This window comes from Notothenia coriiceps, unplaced genomic scaffold (genome assembly GCF_000735185.1).
Source record: "Notothenia coriiceps isolate Sejong01 unplaced genomic scaffold, NC01 NC01_scaffold00000339, whole genome shotgun sequence".
NCBI lineage: Eukaryota > Metazoa > Chordata > Actinopteri > Perciformes > Nototheniidae > Notothenia > Notothenia coriiceps.
The window spans coordinates 11,943,337-11,966,128 of record NW_011333040.1 but is presented as its reverse complement, the minus strand read 5'-3'; the positions used below and the strand labels follow the sequence as shown (position 1 = coordinate 11,966,128).

General features: G+C 39.6%; 4 protein-coding genes across 9 annotated transcripts in view; 3 read left to right on the top strand and 1 right to left on the bottom strand.

Annotated features, from left to right (window-relative positions):
- Positions 1-985: 985 nt before the first annotated feature.
- On the bottom strand, positions 986-4,460 carry LOC104945976 (uncharacterized). 3 transcript variants are annotated; one of them, XM_010771718.1, is made up of 8 exons: positions 4,352-4,460; positions 4,159-4,207; positions 2,751-3,023; positions 2,363-2,668; positions 2,104-2,276; positions 1,917-2,021; positions 1,614-1,646; positions 986-1,470 (listed from the first exon to the last, which is right to left on the bottom strand). In XM_010771718.1, exons 2-8 carry the CDS (start codon positions 4,202-4,204, stop codon positions 1,300-1,302), a joined length of 1,107 nt encoding a protein of 368 aa, XP_010770020.1. In that variant the 5' UTR covers positions 4,205-4,207; positions 4,352-4,460; the 3' UTR covers positions 986-1,299. The 3 variants fall into 3 exon arrangements, with proteins under 3 accessions (XP_010770020.1, XP_010770027.1, XP_010770032.1); XM_010771725.1 differs by having other exon boundaries at positions 2,104-2,264; XM_010771730.1 differs by having other exon boundaries at positions 2,751-2,961; positions 4,352-4,452.
- A 1,343-nt stretch (positions 4,461-5,803) lies between these two features.
- Positions 5,804-12,453, top strand: LOC104945954 (uncharacterized). Of its 3 annotated transcripts, XM_010771693.1 has the most exons (11): positions 5,804-5,897; positions 6,185-6,242; positions 7,308-7,322; positions 7,406-7,536; positions 7,615-7,750; positions 7,917-8,201; positions 8,740-9,078; positions 9,174-9,355; positions 10,284-10,385; positions 11,339-11,437; positions 11,517-12,453. In XM_010771693.1, exons 1-11 carry the CDS (start codon positions 5,805-5,807, stop codon positions 11,742-11,744), a joined length of 1,668 nt encoding a protein of 555 aa, XP_010769995.1. In that variant the 5' UTR covers position 5,804; the 3' UTR covers positions 11,745-12,453. The 3 variants fall into 3 exon arrangements, with proteins under 3 accessions (XP_010769995.1, XP_010770003.1, XP_010770011.1); XM_010771701.1 differs by lacking the exon at positions 7,308-7,322; XM_010771709.1 differs by lacking the exon at positions 9,174-9,355 and having other exon boundaries at positions 11,517-11,606.
- Positions 12,454-13,018: 565 nt separating this feature from the next.
- prpf19 (pre-mRNA processing factor 19) lies at positions 13,019-18,443 on the top strand. Its single transcript, XM_010771682.1, has 16 exons — positions 13,019-13,217; positions 13,395-13,544; positions 14,120-14,196; positions 14,464-14,605; positions 14,768-14,841; positions 14,956-15,021; positions 15,124-15,165; positions 15,281-15,355; positions 15,492-15,567; positions 15,678-15,787; positions 15,937-16,092; positions 16,181-16,250; positions 16,347-16,520; positions 16,766-16,848; positions 17,326-17,431; positions 17,541-18,443. The coding sequence occupies exons 1-16, from the start codon at positions 13,199-13,201 to the stop codon at positions 17,636-17,638; spliced, it is 1,518 nt and encodes a 505-aa protein (XP_010769984.1). The 5' UTR covers positions 13,019-13,198; the 3' UTR covers positions 17,639-18,443.
- A 1,499-nt stretch (positions 18,444-19,942) lies between these two features.
- LOC104945931 (T cell immune regulator 1, ATPase H+ transporting V0 subunit a3) overlaps positions 19,943-22,792 on the top strand; it is a 14,408-nt gene continuing 11,558 nt past the window's right edge. For both annotated transcript variants that reach the window (XM_010771673.1, XM_010771663.1), the window contains exons 1-4: positions 19,943-20,107; positions 21,246-21,368; positions 21,982-22,060; positions 22,146-22,294. In XM_010771673.1, coding sequence (XP_010769975.1) covers positions 21,252-21,368; positions 21,982-22,060; positions 22,146-22,294 — 345 coding nt within the window. In that variant the 5' untranslated portion in view covers positions 19,943-20,107; positions 21,246-21,251. The remainder of the gene's footprint in view (positions 20,108-21,245; positions 21,369-21,981; positions 22,061-22,145; positions 22,295-22,792) is intronic.

Below are 22,792 nucleotides of genomic sequence, written 5' to 3'. Positions count from 1 at the left end.
ATGCATCAATTTAGTTTCGGATAATTTGACACAACATTAATACCATGTTACATACAGGTAAGTGCAGCTTTTCTCTGGGATGCAATACAGTCCAGTAAGGCAATTCATTTTTTAACATTCAAAAAGCAAGAGAAATACTATAATAAAAAACTTCATAATCAAAATATAGTAAAACCTTTTTACATGTCACGCAGAAATGTGTTTGTTTTAATTTGACTATGATTAGATGGCTTAATGAGCAGGTAGTTTCTCAAAGCCACAAGAAGAACATGGTCAAAAAGTTCCACCTTACACAACATCTACAAATAGGCAACAAAATATTTTTTGGGTACATTTTGACAAAGAAAAACACCAATAAAAAAGATCACATCATTTCTAAACACGTAATGATAAAGCCTCACATGCACGCTGATACATGAGGCAGAATTTGCCCAATGGAGATATGAGACAACCATATAAAAACATTTATATTTATATTTGGTGTATTTTATTTAAAATTAGTGGTTCATATTATAATCCCTGAGTGTTTAAGTCTGTTTTAAAACCTCTACTTTCTCAAATCTGCTACACAGATTCACTTCCAGTCCTCACAATACTGTCATCTCTCTATGCCCTGCAATATATTAGGCAGAATGGCAAAGGGAAAGTGTACATGATGCATTTTTAAAACACCCTGAGTTAATGGCAGAGGCATTTATATTGAATATAATAACACAGATATGCTTTGTGTAATGGCAGTTCCCTCTGCGTTAACGATACAGTGTGGAGCTACAGTAAGAGACCTATGTTCTTCTTACCTGTAAACAAAATACCGTGATCATTTGTAGGAACCGGTTTTAATTGATTTATACCTTAAAATTAAAATGTACCCTCTACTGTTGGGTAGCAAAGAGTTATCAAGAGTTACTTTTTTTGTTACTGGAAATTTGTATCTCCACATGTATATATATATATTTTTTTTTTTTTTTTAATGCTAAATATTTTTTTTATTTCCGAAATATATTGGATTGTTTATTTCTGTGTCTTAATTTCATTGCCTTGTGTTTTTTATGTAAATGGAACGCAAACATTTCCAAATTGGGATCTATCTTTTGAACTGGTCTCAAAACCCTTTGTTTACAGCAGGTTTTTGTTGGTTTTTATCCTACAATTAGGTGATGTGTCAACAAAGTGTGTATGTGTACACGTCACTTATCTCGTACACCTATTATGCAGACCTAATAAATAACTAATTAGGATAGTAACAAAGCACAATGCTGAATGAAAACTCAGCATCTCTGGACATTTTCATTTGGCTTCTTACAAAAAGTTGAGTTTAGCAGAGGTATAAACATGCGGGAAATTCGATTCTGCACTGAGGGGGAGAGGGGAAGTCAGTTTCATCTCAAACCTGGGCCCAGGATCTGAGGACAGGAAATTAGAGCCGGGTGCGGAGGCTCCATCGACTTCTTGCCTTCCGAGAGGAGCACCCTGAGAGCCGAGGTGGGGGAAATTAAAAAGTATGTGTTAATGAAACAGTGTTAGAAAGTTCTGCCTTTGAAGAGGCACGCATTTATGTGAGAATGAGGGCTCTCTAAGTGTTTGTTAAACAATATTCATGTTTGTGTGTGTACCTCAGGCTGAAGGGGGTTCACGTGGACATTCACCTGAAAGGAAAACCAATACACAGGTTTCAGAAAAAGGAGAACATATTTATTATGGGTCTTATAGGACTGCTGTCATAACACCTATGAAAGACATTTGACTTTGAGTTCAAATATTTTCAATTCATCGTCGCGATCAAAAGCTCCCTTTCTAGTTTGATAAAAATGTAGGTGATGGGAAACAAAATCTCCAACTTCAAATCATAGGGAGCGAATTTGGTACTGAAGTGCGGGGCGCACCTCACATTTAGAAAACCATTGTAAAACACCTACCGACGGCTCAGCTGTAGGTCCTCTGGGAGCCTGGGAATAAGGCTGATAGGAGTAATTGGTAGCAGGTTTAGCAGTGTGTCTTGTGCCTGCAGGTTGATTCACAGCCTGCAATTAAAAAAAAAGATTTTTAAGTAAAAAATCAACACATTTTTAAAACAGTTGAATTCCTGTTCGATGAGGCACTTACAGGGTAATACGATGCAGGTACAGTTGCAGTGGGAGGAGCCGTCTCCACCACTTTAGAGGAGCTCTTTTGACAGCAGCACTTTCTCACACAGCAACAGCAGACTAAGAGCGCCAAGAATATTCCAACAGCAATACCAACAAAAACAAAAGTACGGTCTGGATCTGTAGGAGGATAAAAAGGGGGAGGGGGAATATGTTAAATCAAATCATCGTGAACAGTTTCTTTTTACATTTTTCCAAATGAATGTGCTGTTGCTCACCCCTGTATACCACCAGCTCCACAATCTTAGCCAGGTGGCCACCCTGGTCTCTGAACCTAAAAGTGCCGGTGTCAGAGACTTCCACAGGATTAATCTCTATGCCAAGGGCCTCAAGCTGAATCCTATCTGGTAGAGTCCAACGACCTGAGTACGATTCATACCCTCTGTGCCGTCTGCCTGCTTTCAACAATGTTTCCTCGTACTCCTCCTCCTTAGCTTTAAAAGTGACAGTCCACGGGGTATCAGAAAAAGGATAATGCATGAGTAGCAACTCTTGCTCCTTCCTTTTATAGTTTTCCTTGGTTGCTGTATATGAAAAGAGTATACAATGTTATAACATTTAATCAGATATGCAGCTGTCTGAATATTCACATTAAGCTTCCATCACCTGTTACTTCGAGCGACACCAAACCCAGCAAAGCGTTGTCTTTTCCTCTGGTGTGGTAGTGGCCCATGTCATCCTGATTAAGGTTTTTCATTTCCCAGGTACCATGCCTCAGCCGCCCTCTTCCTCCCGTATTTTTGGCAGGGTCGGAGCGATTCCACAGGACCTGTGGCAGGTCTCCACTTTGAAGGGGAATGAACTTCAGGTATTCGGCCTGTGTAGGAATATCAAAGGAGTATGATCCCTTGTAATTCTTTGTTACCCTGTCATTACAATCTGAAAAAGCACGTACAAACAAAAAACATGTTAGAATTATTGCACATATTTAATAGAACAAGCAATTTCTGATGGTATACAGCAGGGGTGTCAAACTCAATTTAATCGCGGGCCACGTCAGCATTATGGTTGCACTCAAAGGAATGGTTGTAACTTTCAATCTCAATTCAATCTTGATTATTATTATTTATATAGCACGTTTAAAACAACCTCAGTTGACCAAAGTGCTGTACAGGGAACAAATGTAAAATAACACAATAGGATAGGTTAGCCGCACAGCATAAGTTACCATGGAGATCTAGCCTGCTAAAAAGAGAACCAGCTTCGTAGGACCGGAAACAGAGTTTTCCCTGAAGTTAGCCGGCTAAGCGAAAATCCTGCTTCGTAATACTGTATACCCCCCAGGTGTATCCAAGTTATCTTGTTCCATGAGAATGAGTCGGAGGATGGGCAGACTACAAACTCACAGCTCAAAAACATATTAAAACATAATAAAAAGGTCAGAAACTATAAATGTGTGTTTCTATAATTACATGTATTAAACATTTTTGATTCAATTAAATCAATGCTACTTGGTATGTTCTTTAACAAGTTGCTACACTTTAGGGTGGAAACAGCTGAGTCTATTGTGTAAGATTGCATATAAATAAAACCTATTTGCACCAAGCACAAGTTACAAAATGGAAGGAGGAGAAGGGTTCTGTTTATATTTTGATCTTACTGCAAACAATAAATCAGCAGCCACATAAGAAGTGGGAATATATTTCACGCTGCAGTTTCTTCAAACACAGTGATATGTTTTTACAAGTTGCAGGGGTGAATATTTCAGCACCTTCAGCTCCCTAAATTGTTATGTTATAGTTCTCAGATTTTTACACTAAGTAGGACTACCCTTGTACTACTTTTTATAGCAATATTTATAACTTCACCATTGAGTTTTAAATAACTATGACCTGTTTCTGTTACTTTAAAACATGAAGGATGGATTCTCTAATCACTACTAACATCACTGTTAACGTCTATATCTATATGTGTCATTAGGGGCCACTAAGCAAGGATTGCACAACATCATTTAAAAGTCAGATGGGTTGTATCTGTAGCATTTCTTCTGCAAAGTAATAGGATTCATACTCACTTCCAAACGTGACGCAGCAGGAAAGTGTCAGGTACAGCAATAACATATCCTGCAGAGAGAGGATACGCTTTAACTAGCATGTTACATTTGAACACGATCACAACGTGTATGCAAACTAACACAGCAGAAAACTGAACAGCAGAAAACACAACATGTGAAAAAGTGACAGGTAAGACTTGTTCTTTCTACTCACTGAAAGTTATTTCCTCTGTGTTTCGGGGAATGTGTGTTGTTGTTGTCCGGACGGACACGGACATAGAGCTAGTTGGTTCGATAAGGCGTGGCTTGCTTGCAATGCTTGCTTCTCTTTTTCTTCTTCTTCTTTGCTGCAAGTCGCAACCACTTGGAGCATTATCGCCACCTACTGTTGATTTATTGAATCTTCATGTTAAATCTTTGTCCACAGACCTATGCCTCAGACCAGTGTTTTTGAGAAACTTGAAGATCAGTTTCTTCTTCTTCGTTGGTTTTTAATCGGCTGTTGGTATCCAACATCTTGCATCAGCGCCCTCAACTTAACACAATTCTACAAATCTCCCAATAACAAAAAATATATAATACAAATAAATCAACATTTTCCATCAACCAGCCCTACCCTGAGGGGGCATGCACTTCCTGCCAGTAATTCCCATAATGTCCCCAACTTTCTCACAGAATCAACAACTTTTTCTATTCTCTCATTTTTCCTTTCTGCCTTAGCAGTTTATCATCTTGACGAGAAATGTTAAGGACCTTGATCTTTAATGATGCAACACAAATAATGTGCTTCCTCCCTGATCTGGGCCTACTTCTTGAGTCTCTGATGTCCTGGCTTCTTCTTCGTTCCTTACCCTTCTCTTCAAACTAACATTGATGGTTTATCCACATCACTTATCATCCTTTTCACTAATAACACTAATAATTGTTTGTTTGTTTAAAATAGCACATAATATTCTTTAAAAAACGTTCTTAAAAAGTTGACAAGTTATAACATAGGCCTGTAAAAAGTATATTAGCCTATTTCCCTCTGAACTGCAGTACAACAGAAGTAAGTAATACAGTTGAGGAGGTTTAATTCAAAATGTTACATACAATATATATCCTGTAAAAAAATACACTAAAAAGGTTTAGAAGTGATATGGACTTTTCTTGTAATTTCGGTAATTTATATGAAGAAATAATGTCATTTATTTTGTCATTTTTTGTATTCTAAAATGTTTTGGCCTGGTGGTAAATATTATTTAAAAAGAACAACGGAAAAAACAATACAACTTTAAAATAAGGACATTTTTAATAACCTTTAAAGGTGATGGATTTACAAATATTGATTTTTGTATGCAACTAATTTTGTTTTAGGGACATTTTCATATTCCCAAGAAGAACTGGATTGACTCTAAACCATATTTTATAAATCTTTACTTGGAAAATTAACAATATGGCACCGCTATTACACATATAAAAAATAAGAAGGCAAAACCACATAATACAAAAAATAGTAGCCTATATAGTCATTTGATGGAAAGCCCAGTCAGGAGGATCCCACGTTGTAACGGTGCTCTCTTGCGCCAATAGTGTATTCATACCAAGGACCTGGCAGGAAACCCAGGCAGACGTCACGTCTCTTGCGCAGGAGCATCGCCATAAATAAAACAGGGGGACCAGTGCCCATGCGCGCTCTGCAGAGGACGTTATCCTCTTATCCATATTCACACAAACACACAAATATCCCGCGGTGCATTTATTCTTCATACATGCTGCAGGTGAGTTCTGTGTATATGTGTGTCACAGACTATGTGATTTAAATAAGTGGCGGCCTCCTGGTCGCTGTAAATGTTGCGTTCATCGAGAAATGTTGGACACCTGCGTGGACATTACTTCAGACAGCAGCGTCATGGATCACTGTGACAATATTTATGTCTTCTCGATGTATCGCTCTGCAGGAGGCACCTCGTCTCTGATCCTTGTAGATTTATGATCGCAGCTTGTTCAGAGATGTGATGTGAAGGTGGGGGTGGATGTCTCTGTAGACTAAACACTGTCTTTACAGGTGAAGATGTCCCCTTGTGTCCTGCTCACTGCCCTTTTAGCCATTCCTTTTGCTGTGGGTAAGTCACACTGTGCACATAGTTTTGCTTCCATTTTGATTAAGACACCATTTGTTATTTACATTTACTTTGTAAGAGACTAATGGATTACACAATTGTTAATTTACTAATGCTTTATGTATTACTAAACAAAATAATCTGGTTTCCAGGTTGTGAAATGTCCCTTCACTGGTGTTAAACTTTTTTAACGCCAATGATATAGTCTTTAATGTTGATAAACCATGCATTGGTTCCTTACAGTTTCCATATACAAATATCAGAGTCACATATTTCACACTTCCCTAGAATCTGCCATGAAGTATGTCATGCAATTATAAATGCAAAAATTATATTCACAAATAAAAGGTTCTTAACCTAATCTCCAAATCCATGTTTTTTTATATTAATTTCTTGTTGATAATTGGATTATGGTCCAGATAATCCACAGCTCAATGGTCAAACAGTCTATGCTGTGAGGGTTTGTATTTTGCATAAACAAATTCATGGGGAAAACTAATCTCCAGATTTCTTTTTTGAAAAACATTATTATGTTTTGGACATCATTTCATACAGATAAAAGAGTGAAAAAAATAAAAAAATAAAAATAAACACCACATCATGGGAAACCAAAAGTTAATCTTATAGCCATTTAAAACAGACCTCTATATCTAACTATACTAATGATACTTGATTTGTATGGCAATTTTCTTATCAAAGTGAACATAGAGTTTGTATAAATTCTTTATTTTTAAGATGTAGCCTCTCTGATCTCAATGGGCAGAGTATTTAAAATGTAAAGACTGAGCAATCAGCTGTCTCTCTGGTGCCAGAAAGGGATCATTGGTGACCTTAACAAGGGCTGACCTGCATGGAAAACTGTATCTTTACCCATAAGTCTGAACATTATTATATGATTTATTAACCATCAATTAAGTCATTAATCCTTGTACAATTTATAAATCCATTACAATGGTAATTGGATATTCTTATTAGAAAGTGGTACCATCGTGTCTTACATTGTATTTGAGGCCTATGCATTTTGCTTGAGAAGATGCATAATAATATTACATTGTTGTCCCTCCGTAGGTTGGGATGTACCAAGTGAGTCAACTTTCATCCAAAATCTTTCACCTACAAAACATCATCTCTGTTGAGGTTGCTGATTTTCTTTACCCCACCCACAGGTGAAAGAGAGGAAGCCCAAATGGTGTGTTCCGGTCGGGATTTTCGTCTTCCCGTTTACTCGACATCCAGAACGGTAACTTTCACTCCAGACCCCGAGGGGCCGAGGCGTGCACTGCTGGACAAAACCATTGTGAGTGGAAGTTTGTCAATGTTTGTTTATTTTGATGTGTGTACAGATTTCCAAAACCTATTTACTTTACAACTGCAGGTTAAGGACCCACGGTTTGAGTGGACCAGGGATAAGATGCTAGTCCTGAGAGAAGTGACTCATGAGGATCAGGGACTTTACTCCATCAAACTGTCCTCTGGTTTCACCTATGAAGCTGTTCGACTCACTGTTTCAGGTACAATAGTTTCCTCTTACCTTTAAATCCATCTCCTGCCTCGTTCATGGCTTGGATTAAGTGTAAGAATACTACAAAATAACAAGATTTATTTCTGAAATTAGCTGGGAGTTAAGAAGTAACATACATTCAAATATATCACAGTTTACTCTTTGTCCTGCTTCAGCATGCATTAAGTCCCATCACAGATTCTACGGGCAGAACTTTGAACACCACATCCCTGAAAATGGCTCCCTTCTGGAGTTTACTCCCTGGGGTGCTCCACCTGAAGCCATGCCGGTTGTGCTGTGGAACCGGACGGACCCTGAGACCAGCGATGCGGGCCGGGGGCGGCTGCTGCGGGCCGGGAAGGTGTGGGTCGCAGAGAGAGTGACGCAAGCAGACCAGGGGAACTACACCGTGAGAAATGACAGGGGGAAGGTGGTGTCCCGCAGCACCCTGACTGTCCGCGGTGAGCAGAGAGAGAAGATTAGACGATGGGTTTTAGGAATCGTTTGACTTTATAACTGGGAGTAGGCGACTTTTTGATGAGCTGATCAACTTAAAAAGTAATCGGCTACCTTTTTGTTTACTGTTAAAAGTCATTTTTCATCCAAATATGGCAGAAAATGCTGTTTTCAGCCCCTCAAATATGGAGGTTTTTCTGCTTTTCACTGTTTAATATCGTATTAAACTAAATACCTTTGGGTTTTGAATGACAACAAAATACTTTTAAAGTATTGGACTTTGGACTTTGAGAAACAGGGATGGTCATTTTTCACAATTTTCTGACATTTTATAGACGACATGAGCAATTTGACTAATCTAGAAAAATAATGTATAGACTAATCAATAATATAAATAACATTTAGTTAATGCCCTGTTTAGGATCCTGTCATCTATAACATTTATATTTTATCTTTCCCTTTCCACCTAAAACCCTTTCATATCGCCACATTTCCTTCATCCTGCACCCATCTCTGTGTTCATGATCCTGCATGTGAATGCAGGACGCTCCCTTAATGTCACCCGCTTCTCCAAGGAGTCTCTAAACCTGCCCCTCTTTCTTCCTGTCCCTCATGCACGCCTCATTTTTACCCCCACCCGATACCCTGACGAATCCTCCCTGGGCCCTTATGACCCCAAGCCCCCCCGTGGCCCTGTGCAGCTGATCCGCGAGGGCCACATTACAGACCACGACATGCGCTACAGGGGCCTCGTCTCTCTGGGCAGGAACGGCACCCTCAATGAGGTCGTCATAATGAGGCTGAGTGCAAGGCATGATGGGCTGTATGAGATCAGAGATATGGATGGAAACCTGGTTTCCTCCACCTGGTTGCAGGTGATCGGTGAGTGACAGCATGCTTGAAATAATAATTTGTTTGCATCCAAATTCTTCGCTCCCTCACGCTCATCCTGATATTCGTCCCTCTGATCTCTCCAGAAAGGGGAGGCAGATGGCGAACATTTCTCAAGTCCATCACTGTCCCTTCTGGCATGTTTGTGTCCCTGGCTGGTATCCTCCTCTTCATGAGGCGATACCCAAACTGCAGCCTGTCGCAGATCATCTCCAGCCTCCGAGGAAACCGCACGCTACCAGCCAACCCTCCGAGGGTCAACATCCAGGTGAGGAAATCAGGATGTCTTGGTTAGGGTACTTCTGGCTGAGATAGCTGTTCAGGTATGAGAACTATCATGTGATGTCCATAACTTTGTTTTTATCCCAGCATGTTACTACATCAGTGGTATTTCATTACAGTTTCACATTTAAACATGTTCGTTTGTAGTTTGAGGTTTCCCTGAGTTTGCAATAATTTCTGGTTATAAATACATTTACAAAGTGAACGTTCAAAGGATCAATTAAATACATAAAAAAGGGTTAGAGAAAGTAGCGTTGGCTATTAAATAATGTCGCCATGTGGCCACATGTAACGCCATGTGGGTAGTTTATATGGAACAGATCAAATGACCATATGGCCTTAACAGGGCCATTAGAGGACTCTAACACTTTATAAATCAAGGCTTTTGGAGCTATATTGCATATACTTTCATATACTTTCATATACTTTCATACTCTTAAATCCATAAGCTGTGTGAAGGTGTCTAGAATGAAGCCTCCATTCATTGAAAATTCTTCTAAGAATAAATGTGCTTAAATATAGATGAACTCTTCTGAGTCCTTGTTTTTGATTACGTTCGGAGGTAATTGAATCTGGAAAAGGCTGCATATGATACATATAGACAGCTGTCAAATTGAAAAACAAACATGAAAAATGAGCAGAGAAATTATGCAGACTATAGTAGATGTGCCATTAAAGGGCTCTATCTCTCTCGAAGCCACTAAATGTTTATTATTTCCTAATTTGCCATCCATCTGTAGGTCATAATATGTTGTTGCATGATTACAAAGTGAATGTATCACAATTAGCATTAAACCTTACTATAAAGCATGTGGGTTAGTTTCACTTCTATAATTTGAAACCAGTTGAGCTATTCTCTGCGACCAATTTAGGTGAGTATGCAGACTTGAATGTGTCTGTGTTTGTCTGTGCAGGACTACAGCCAGCCCAGCCCTCAGCCCTCGAGCTACTACAGACACCCTCAGGCGCCTGGAACACCGAGAAAAATGACCCCCAGAGCCAGCCCCTCTCATACCGTAAGTCCGACTGTCTGAGTTATGAGTTAGCAGGCTGTGTGTATTAGAATGGTTAAGGCCATACACTGGAGGCAGTAACATCGTTATGTGAAAGTCCATTTTAAGAGTTTGGGCTATTCTTTTAAAAAGATTATTATTTAGGAATAGTAGAACAAAAACATCATATGTACACATTTAGGAGCTGGCTTTTACTGTATTTTGTCTGTGTTTATTTCTTATAAATTCCCCAAATGCTTTTTTACTCATAATTTGATTAATCTCTTCGGTACTCTGGTAGCCCTTATACACCACACATTTCTTTCCTATTTTTGTTTCATAGTTATTTTACCAAGGGGTTTGGTCATATATTAATAAAAAGCAAATGTATATTATTCTATTACATGGCTTAGTTTAATACTCGATTCTGATTGGTCAATTCAGAACACGTGACACGTTGTTAATCCAGTAGTACAGACCGCTGTCAAGGATTTATTGACCGTTGCTAAGGAGGATCAAGAAAGAGAAAGTAAAAGAGGGTAAAAGACAGAGTGCTGGACATCAGATAAATCACCAGAAGTAGGCAGAGAGTAAGCAAACACTAACAGGAACACGGTATGGGCTCTGCAGTGTGTTAAGGACTTGTTAGTTGATCAGAAACTGTGAACAGAGTTGGACAGTGCTACCGTAAAGTTGTTGTTGTCGCAGTGCCAGCCGTTGGTGCACCGTGGAACGGAGTTTTGTTTTTTTTAGCGGAAGAAATACGATCATAATGACCGCCTCGCTGGCGCTGCACATTATCCGGTTTACATATAATATGAATGTCTTATTGTAAATTATAAGTTGTAAAAAAAACTATATTGATATCTATTAGTTAAAATGTTTTACCATATTCAAGTGTCTCCCCTTCAAAAAAGACTGTGTTTTTGTACTTGTACCATTATGTGCTTGTGTTCTACGGCTGTTTGTATTTCCAGGGTTACTCTCCGGTCATGATGGGAAGTTCAAGAGCCGAGAACCAGGAAGCACACAGATCACCAGCTAGGAGCTCCCCATGTCATAATATAACCACCGAGGTAATACCCCACTCCAGCTGCATTTCTACTTCACAGACTCAAATGTTATTTTCCATCGTGTCTTTTCATTTCTTCCTAGCGGCACACATCTCAAAATGACGAGGAGGAGAGAAGGATTTATTTTCCAGTGCCTGGGGCTTCGGACTGCCTCCACTCCTCAGAGGACTGTGTTCAATTCCAGATTAAGAAGGATGGAGATGCAAACAGGTGGAGCCAATCACAAGGATACTTCTCCACACTGCCACTAGACACAGAAACCTCAGACTCATGCAGTGTTTACACATCGGAGAAACTGAACTTCTTATAAATCAGAGAATTGGAGCTCGAAAAGGAAAATAAAAACCGTAAAGCATGGAGAAACTGCACTGTTTCTCTGATTGAAGAACGTGGTTTTGGAAAAGAAAGACTTCACCTGTGCCTTCTCCATTTTAGTCCAGTTTTAATGGTTTGGTATTAATATTGCATGTGCATTTTCTTAATATAATTTTCTACAGCATGAGTTGAGCATCATCCTTCCTGTCTCATATTACACATTTCTTGACACTGTTGATGGTGCTTCTGAAATCTCCCGCTGTAACCTACCTCAGGACCAGTATGATGTGCACTGTATTTGCTGAGTGTTGATACGAGTATGTGTGTGGTGTGATCTCTGGGCTACGTAGAAATTAAAGTTGTGGTATAAAAGTTTGCAAAAAGGAATTCTTAAATACTGTACAGTAATAGAGAGTTAGTTGACGTGTTTTTCTTCATCCATTATAACCATTCCTAACTACAACCATTCCTAAGGACAACAACATTTAAATATCATGTTTAATGCCTGCTATGCAGTCCAGTGATTTTATACCCTCAAGGTAACTGTTGTATTAGTACTAGCTATAGCCTATCTATCTGTAAACTCTACAAGATAATATCGTAAGACCAAATATTTAGTAGAAAAGGTTGGACTGCTGCTTGTCATTTTTTTGGACTATCAAAATGTCATCTCTTAAACAATAAATATATCTTTACCACTCTCATTTTTTTTATACATTTCCTCCTATGCTCTTTGTTTGGATGTAACTAATATGTATTTATATTATGGATAATTCTGCTGATGTGTTTTCTTTAAATTTACAAAACTTCAGAAAGCGAGAAATGGCCATCAGTTCAAATAACAATAGTTTGCATGTTAAAATTGCATACCCAAAGACAGTGATGCTAAATTACAGAGCTTGTGCAAGATAGGGTGGCCTGCAGACTATTTTAATATCAATTTGAATTTTAAAAAGGTGCTGGACCAAAAACCTTGAATGACCACCTCCTAATTTTGCAAATGTGGCAAATCAAGTTGAGCGTCTTGGCCTTAAGATATTGACACATTTTAAATGAATACAAAAAACACATTTGATTCTTAATATTTTGTATATTAGCTTGATAAAAGAATCGAACAGTCAACCAAATGTGATTTATAGTGATTTTAGTGATTAATGTTCTATCTATCCACTCCATTCTTCATTACTCCACTTACTTTATTTCCCTGGTGGGAGCAGGTGTGTTTTCCGGCGATAGAGGGCAGTGGAGGACAAGTGTGGCTTGGCGGAGACTGGAGAAGAAAGCGTAGAAGAAGAGGAAGCTCAGTTTGTAGCGGCAATGAAAGGACAGCGTGCTACTTCCAATTTGAGTAAAACATAAGTAAAGTGCACATTAGCGATTGTTACTGTTAAAGCGTAAGACTAGTATAATTCAATTTCTGGAAGAGACTATAAGGACTGGGTCGGGAAGATGTCTTTGGTTTGTGCAAGTAAGTGAATGAGATTACATGGATATGGCGGAGTCAGTGTAGGCGCTAATGCTACTAGCTAATGTAGCTAGCGGCCACGCAGTGCCGCCTTCTACTTGTGATGCCCCATCCGTCTTGTTTGTGGGTCTTTAGTTGCTGCTATTGCGTGTTTTTAAGCTGTGTTTGCTTTTTATCTAGTCTCCAACGAGGTCCCGGAGCACCCATGCGTCTCCCCGGTGTCCAGCCAGGTGTTTGAGCGCCGGCTGATCGAGAAGTACATCGCAGAGAATGGGACCGACCCGATGAACGGGCAGCCTCTTTCTGAGGAGCAGCTCGTAGACATCAAAGGTACAACTTATCTGCATTACGAGCACCGAGCTGAAGCTAATGCAGTTTAATGATCAAGTATAACAAAGTATTCTTCAACTACCACCCTGAATGAATGAATGAAAAATCACCCCCCTAAAGCAGATAAAATAATAAACCTCCATGAAGGTGGGTTTTTGTTTAGTTAAAGCGAGGTTTAACTGATAAAGCAGCACCTGAGATGATGCTGGTAGTCTTGCAACCAATATTGTGATTAGAGCTGCTACTATTATTCCATTTAAAGATAAACTAGTATTTCGATTCAAGTTACGTTTAATTTATTTGATATGCACATCACAGTAGGATTAGAATTGTAAAATTGATGCACAAGGACCACATGCACTATGTTAAATACCAACAAAGAAGCTGAACAAAACATGTTTTTTCGGGCAAATACAAGATGCTCACTTGCATGAATATGAATAAATACCACCCCTATAGAAGAGAACTGTATGACGTGCCCTACTCTGCAGCGAGTGTTATTGAAACCTCGTAACCTACAACACCACCTTGATGAAAAGATTAGACTAAACAAGAGCAACTCTTTTCTTTTTCAGTGTCCCATCCCATTAGACCAAAGGCTCCATCAGCAACAAGCATTCCTGCCATCCTCAAGTCCCTTCAAGATGAGTGGGTAAGTACTGTAAAGCTTGAAGAGGATATATCCACCGCAACACGTTTATACTGTAAACGTTACCCAGAATTACTGAACAAGTGACCTTTTCTTTCTATACCTTTTTAACCAATATTGTTGACAGTATTAAACCTTAGAGTAGAGTGTACCAATCTGATTAATAGCCATTGTTAGGCGACTTCTCCTTTTTAAATTTTTTCCTCTTTGTAAAATAGTTTTAAAACAATGGAAAGAGTTCCTTCAACCTGTTTTTTGTTTCTGTTTCAGGATGCTGTTATGCTTCACAGCTTCACCCTGCGGCAACAGCTGCAGACGACTCGCCAAGAGCTGTCTCACGCCCTCTACCAACACGATGCCGCCTGCAGAGTCATCGCTCGTCTCACCAAAGAGGTCACTGCTGCGAGAGAAGGTGGGTCTCCAGCCGTTTGTGTGTCCTCTATCGTAGGACAGGATTCCCCTCGTAAAGCATACAGAGCAGCATTGATAAAATCCTTACTAAATCATCTCCTCGCCAACATGAGCTTTTAGTTGAATCAATGTTATTCTAATGGGTTCTATTTCATCTGTACAGCTCTTGCCACACTCAAGCCCCAGGCTGGATTGGTTGCTCCTCAGGCCGTCCCTGCCTCTCAGCAAAACGCAGCCGTAAGTGATTGACCTTTTTGAATCCACTCGATGAGATACTGAATATAAATGCTCATCATAATCTTTTGCCAGACGTTCTCCTAAAATGATTATGTTCTGCCTTCTGTACCTCAGGGTGCCGGTGGAGAGCCCATGGAGATTAGTGAACAGGTGGGAATGACCCCAGAGATCATCCAAAAGGTACGTTTATTAAAAAAGATGAAATCACTATTTGGCTATAAGCTTTCAGTTTATTTGAGCAGGTCTAAGGTGTGTTTTAAATGGCCTTGTTTCTGTTTGCAGCTCCAAGACAAAGCTACTATCCTCACCACAGAAAGAAAGAAGGTATTGTTCTGGTCTACTATTCACTCTTAATAAGTCCGATACTCTACCACAAGTCGTACTGTTGTGGTTCTATGTAATGTATTCTCCGTTTAAACGCTTTACTGCATTTCTCCAGAGAGGAAAAACTGTCCCAGAGGAGCTGGTTAGATCTGAGGATCTCAGCAAATACCGCCAAGTGGCCTCTCATGCTGTAAGTAAAGATTGCTGTCTGTCTGAGTATCAATACTTTTATTTCCCTTTTTTAATCAGAGAGATGCAAGGGTGTTTTTAATTTGTATTGACTGGATGTACATGGTGTGAACATCCTGTCTTATTGATGCCTGCAGGGTCTTCATAGTGCCAGTGTCCCTGGTATTCTGGCTCTGGATCTGTGTCCTTCCGACACCAACAAAGTTCTCACCGGTACATTCATTTATTCTCTCGCTACGTTGCATATTTCAATTCCAAAACCTTTCTCTTCTTCTTTTTTTTTGAGGACTTCTGTTTGATATCGACCCTCTTTTGTTCCTCAGGCGGAGCTGATAAGAACGTGGTGGTGTTTGATAAGAGCGAGGAACAGATTGTGGCAACACTGAAGGGTCACACCAAGAAGGTCACCTCTGTCATTTACCATCCATCCGCGGTAATGCCCCCCCCTCAACAAACACATCCTGACGCTGCACCATTCAGAAGTAGAAAAGTGTTTCAGGCCAAAGAATGATCTGTTTTTCTAACTCGCCGTTTGCTCTTTCTCTCCCTCCCCCGTTTGCCTCGCTGTATCTCCCCCTCTAGTCCGTGGTCTTCTCTGCGTCTCCAGACAACACCATCCGTGTGTGGTCCGTTGCCGGGGGAAACTGTGTCCAGGTGGTGCGTGCCCACGAGGGGGGTGTCACTGGACTCTCCCTTCACGCTACTGGGGACTACCTGCTCAGCTCCTCCGAGGATCAGGTGTGTGTTTTGACAGAGCTCGTGCTATATTTACACTAAAGTTTCTCTTCATTCAAACACACTGACGTTTCCCCTCCTTGTTCGGCAGTACTGGGCCTTTTCTGATGTCCAGACTGGACGAGTCCTCACTAAAGTCACGGACGAAAGTGCTGGCTGTGGTACGTGCCTCGATGTTTACTTCTGACAGTCTGAATATGAGTACAGATTTTATTTCGGGTGATAATGTTTCTGTCTGCCCCCCCCCCCCCCAAAAGCTCTGACCTGTGCTCAGTTCCACCCCGATGGTCTCATCTTTGGCACTGGGACGGCTGATTCCCAAATCAAGATCTGGGATCTGAAGGAGCGCACCAACGTGGCCAACTTCCCCGGCCACTCTGGCCCCGTCACCTCCATCGCCTTCTCTGAGAACGGATACTATCTGGCTACAGGTCAGCACCACCAACAGCATCTCTACTCGGTTTCACTGCCACGTTTAAAGTTCATACATTTTGTTTTTAAAGACAGAGAAGCATTTTTTGTTAAATATCAAAATTGCACACATAAACTGGGAAACTGACCTGTGACATCTTAAAATCCCACTAACGTACTGTCCATACTTTGTTTCTGCACTGGATGTGGAACTGTATTTATTAATAGTTTTTAAAAAACCATGCATTGCTGTTTGGTGCTCCAGGTGCCCAGGATAGCTCTGTGAAGCTGTGGGATCTGAGGAAACTGAAGAACTTCAAGACAATCAATCTGGACAACAACTATGAGGTAAGGCATTTTATATATTTCCTATAGTTTGAGAGGGAAATGTTTTTTTTGAGTTGAATTAAAAAGATACTGTCTGTACATGCCTCATATGGATGCCACTACTTTACTCCTAAATGTTTTCATTAATTCGATGTAAAAGCGCTGGTAGGAGGATTGTTTTAATTTAGCAAAGAACCAGGCTGTTTCCTTTTGCTTCCAGTCTTTTTGCTAAGCTTAGCCCTCTGGCTCTAGTTTTGTTTTTAACTTAAAGACATGAAAGTGGTATTGAGCTTTTCACCTTACTCTGCAAATGAAAACATTTGAAGGATTTCATCACTAAGATGAGTCTTGTAAATGACACTAACAGAATGTAAATTGCACGTATGAGAACATTATTACACTCGGCACAATGTTGTCTTGGCTGTGTCTCTTCTGATCTGGAGAGCATTCATCCTCTGTGTTTCTGATTCTCATCCTTCCGTTTGTTTTGTGTTTCAGGTGAAGTCCCTTGTGTTTGACCAGAGTGGTACCTACCTGGCTGTTGGAGGATCTGACATCCGTGTCTACATCTGCAAACAGTGGTCTGAGGTCCTCAACTTCACAGGTAAGGGGGGGTGGGGAAATGCTCTTTTTAAATGTTGTTGCATGTCATATGGTGTCGGCTCTGAGGAAGTAGCAGATATTTGACTTTGCTTTTGCCTTTCTTATTGTAGACCATACAGGATTGGTGACTGGAGTTGCCTTTGGAGAGAACGCTCAGTTCCTGACCTCTGCGGGAATGGACAGAAGTCTCAAATTTTACAGTTTGTGAAAAGGATAGATTCAGGACGAAGGGAGCAGGGTAAACTGGTCTTCCTGTCTGAGCCGACACTATCCTGGACACAAACCTGTAATTCTTAGAAAAGAAGACAGAAAATAAATCAGAGCTAACTTTGCTTCATTTGTGTGTTAGTCCTCATGTCCAGGAGTGAGACCCCATAAAATTGTCCACCATACGAAACCACAGCAGAATGGTTAGGAAAACATGTTTGTTGGATTTGTACGTCTGAAACATTAATAATGTGAAATGAAATGCAGAAGCCAGTGAAATGTTCCTGTCTGATTTGCCAGCAAATATGATTTTACTGTAGTATTTTTATTTTATTTTTGTTTGTGGGGGTCAAAAGTGGCTTGTAATACAACTCAAAGGTGTTGTAGTCCACCGTTAGGCACTGACTTGGTGTGACATCAATCTGCTTTGCTTCATGTAGATCTCTCCATTACAGTGTCGTTAGGGTAAATGAGAATAAGTCTGTAGTGATGACCAACTAAGCAACACAAACAGGTGTAAGGGATGTGTGTCTTGTTTAACCTCCCTTCAGTTTATTTTCTTGTTTCATTTAAACTTTTGTCTTTTTCCAATTGTATATTTCTCATTACTTGCTATTTTACCTATTGCAACTCTGCCCTTTTACAATAAAGTAAAATATCTTTTGTATTGCCATTCATCTGTTTGTCAGATCAAGTTAAAGGAGCATTTTTGCCAATAACTGCCTTATGATACAATGTTTCTTTTTTCATGATACATTCATATGATTAATGGTGTGTGTACTTAAAGCTCCCATTTTAAACTCCAAGGTGTGTTTTGCTTATTGTTCTTTGACTTGGATGTTAGAGCTTCACTGCAAAAAGGCTTTCTGTGCAGTTTCACACCATGAGATGTGAATCTTCTGTTGATGTGTAGGAACAATGGCTGAACGATCAGCCAATGTTGGCTTATTAATAAGCCAGTAACATTTGTTTTGGTTTGGAAGATTAAGGAAGCCCTTGCATCGGCACTGGGAACTGACTTCAGTGATGTAGTGTCCGGTGGTCAAACGTTACAATTATAATATATTTGCATTTCAATATTATTTTCAGTTATGGAGAATGAGAAAAAAAGAATTATTTCTTTGGTGAAAGACAAATTGGCAAGACTATTAATGCTCCGAAGGCCATGTAATCATAGCCAGGACAATCAAAACACCACTATATCTTGAAGGTGTGATACAAAGATAGAAAAGCCATAGCAGTTTAATATAAACTGGATTAAAAATACATATCATATTAAGGAATTTCCTGTGATCTTTCTTGACCATTATTGTGCTGTTAGTGTATATTTCAATCAAAAAATGAATAATATAACATTAAAGTACATTAAATAATTATTGTTAATGAACACTACAAATCAAAGGTCATTCAATCAAAGTTAATTAATTTCCAATTACCATTTAACTTGTAGAATTGTAATTGAAATGTTTTAAGGATTAATAATAAAGGCAATTTTTATTAAAACAAACCTTTAAATTGCGTTGGCCCTGTGCATGCATTATGAAAACTAATTTCATTTCTAATTCATCTTTCTTGCCCTCATTAAGTCTACATGTGAAAATGTTTTGGACCTGGTTAACCATGCTTACATGTTTTTGTGTTGTGATTTATGTTGGTAATTAAATGAGTGAAATAATTCAGCTCCATACTTTCATGAAAGTCATGCCACTCAAGTAATTATGGTGTCGCTTAGCAACTGCTGTTTAGCAAACCAAACACTACTACACACATGAGATAAATTAGCATGATAGAATAACATAATTTAGCAAGATATTTATCAAAAACCAGTGGTGTAAATTAACTAAGTAGATCTCAAGTACATTTTAGGGACTTGTACTTTAGTTGAGTAGAGAAGCAAATGCTTTTGCTATTTTGTACTTCTACTCCACTACAATTCAGAGGAAAATCGTTTACTTTTACTACACTACTTCTATACTACCTTTTGTTACTTTGCCGATGTGAATTAATGATGAATAATAATAATTATAACATTATTATTATTCAGAAATGGGCCAATTTGCATAATGAGTACTTTTAGTATATTCAGATGCCTATAATTTTTACTTTACTTGAGCAACATTTTGAATGCAGGTCTTTTACTTGTAACTTGAGTCTTACTACACTTTGGTATTTCTACTTTTACTTATAGGTACATCTGAGAACTTCTCCCACCTCTGTCCAAAACAACCGACAGACGTAATGTAATGTACCACCATTTAAACCCATCAGACCCCTCGTGGCCAAAGGAGTGACGAACGCTAGCTGTCACGTGAGTCTGCAGTAACGTGACTCCCAGAAACAGGAAGTGTAGAACAAACGGAGAACTTGTGATAAACACGCAGGTCTGTCCGGGTGCTCAGAGATCGGCGGTGTACGACCGGTCAGCTTGAAACACAGCCGGTGGGAGTCCAGAGGCTTCAGACGGCAGCAGGTGAGCTTTATAACATCATTTAGAGTCTTTCTGTGCTCACGTTCTGCTCTGTTCTCCCTCCGTCCGCTCTGTATGGACTGCTATTGTCATGACAATAAATCAGAATCTTGTGATACTTTGTTTTCGTCACCCACAAAATCTCCCCTATTCAAGATAACTTCCCTTCCCTCATTCAAGATAGTATTTTACGTTTTCAATGTTACATCTTTTGCTTTATTTCCTTTCTATCAAACTCGTTTCATTGGCATGACATGCCAGTAAACGAAACTTATTGCCACATTTCTGATGATTATGACAAAAAACTGTACTATCTCTGTAGAAGTGAAACAGCTGGGGTTGTTTTTCCTTTGATGAAACGCAAACTTTACTTCCGAAATATGTTTGTCTATCATGTGTTTTTAGTTGTCAGTTTAGTCATGTTCCCTTTTATTGTTTACTTAGGTAACCACCATTCATCTTACTTTTTACATGTACAATTACATTTTACTTATACTTATAGCCTTCTTAATTTATAGGTAACACTTGCTAAAACTAGTGAAGTCTCACACAACTGCCCTATAATGAAATATCTCGTTAATACCACTTTCATGGTAGTTATATTGTTCATATTTTGTTGAAACAAGTGCTGGTTCAACTCCTTTGCCATTTTTGATGCATTCTTTTTGCTTCTGTTGTGGTGTTTTGCCACCCGAATTACGTGTCAATTATGGCTAGTCTAAATATAACACAGTACAGCGACTACATCCTCCAAAAGGATCCTAACGTTAAATGAACTCTTCTCTAAAAAAGTTCAAACCAAATCTGAACGTTTAAACTTTCCTAGAGCAGCAACTGACTATGTTTTTATAAGAAGCATTTCTCGTTTTTAAAATTGGCAGAAACACTTAAAAAAAAAAACCTGTATGCAAGAATGGAAACCCCACCTGTTCATCACGGTCATGGGAAATCTATGCTTCCCTTTTCTTCAGTTTCCAATTCACTCATAAGCTAACGCATTGGCACAGAGAGGCGTTTATTGTCCATACAGAAAATGAATGATCATGTACACTTTATTATCCGTTAACTGCCTCTCTCCTCCTCATTCTGTCCATAATGTCAACTTGTGTGGGATTATGAATTTGGTCTTGTTTTCATGCAGGCAGTTATGGGCTCCATGTTCCGCAGTGAGGAAGTGTGCCTGGTGCAGCTCTTCCTTCAGTCTGGCTCGGCCTACAACTGTGTCAGTGAGCTGGGAGAACTGGGCCTGGTTGAATTCAGAGATGTGAGTATCTAGCTCTAAGAGAATTGTCTTGTGGTCAACAGCTCATAGTTCAATACAAATGGAGGTTAAACTGTGTGATATGGTCAAAGTCTTATCCCACTATAGGATATTGCATATGGTATATACCAGGGGTAGTTTCTCGTTGTTCAATAAATAGTACTGCATATGAAATAACCACATGTTAAAGCCTATTTTCTACTCCTATGTTATATAAAACTTGACAAGTGACCACTTTTTCATTTTGATTTAGGAACTTGAGTACATAACAACTTCATGGTCCCAACCCATGTTAAACCTTTTGCTTCCTATATTGCCTAAAATTCAGGATGTGCAAATAACAGATTAATTTCAAGCCTGTTTTCATGTGTTTTGGCTCGTGTCCTCACGATCATGGTTCTCATTCTCGGAACAACCCAGAGCACAGTCATTGATCTATTTATAACTGAATATGATTATCTTATAAAGTCGCCTAGGAATCTTAAGCATTTCTAAATCTAATTTTGGAAGGGATAGTGTACTGATGGCGGCTTTGAGTCACCGCGAGACGGGAAATAATTGTCATCAGACAACCACGAGTAAACCATTTCTTCTCCTCTCTGCTCCGATGCTTTAGTTAAATCTAAACGTGAACGCCTTCCAGAGGAAGTTTGTCGGCGAGGTCAGACGATGTGAGGAACTTGAGAAAACTTTGAGTAAGTATTGACACATTTTTCCCGACATATCTTAATCCGTTTTATTTTGAAATGTTCCTCTCTGACCTTTCTATCTGCCCTTCAGGCTTCCTGGATCAGGAGATCCGGCGCTCCCTGACCCCACCCATGCAGGGTCCCCTCCCTCTTCCGTGCCCCACACCTTTTTCCCCTCAGCCCCGCGAACTCATCACCATAGAGGAGGAGTGCGAGAGGCTGGCCCGAGAGCTCAAAGAGGTGAGCACTATTTTGAAGTGGGGTTTTTGAAGTACTTGTCTATAGTCAGAGTATTACTAACAGTCCATGGTAGTTTGTACGCCCCTAGTTTGGTAAAACAGCCTGGAGAACAGGCAGCGGAGCAAAGCAAGGTACTGCTGTGGACAAGCACAGCAGGAAAACTTATTTTCGCCACCTTTAACAAAGGCCCACCTGAAAACAAAATATCAGGATAAGGTCAGGATATTCTCATCGCATCACCTTACCCTCAGACAGCGCTCTCAGATTCACCTCGCAAACTCTTGAGTTGCATTTCCACAGCTGGGTTTTTTGTGTGTGTCATTGTGTGACTTGTGACTAAGCTTTTAAAAGGCCAAAGTCACACAATGACAGAAACGCCATAACCAATCAAAGCAGCAGCATCGCCCGTCTTCTGCAAGTTACTATTTCTTCCAAGATGTGTGTGTGTGTGTGTGTGTGTGTGTGTGTGTGTGGCACGCAGTATTGCACAGGGTGCTG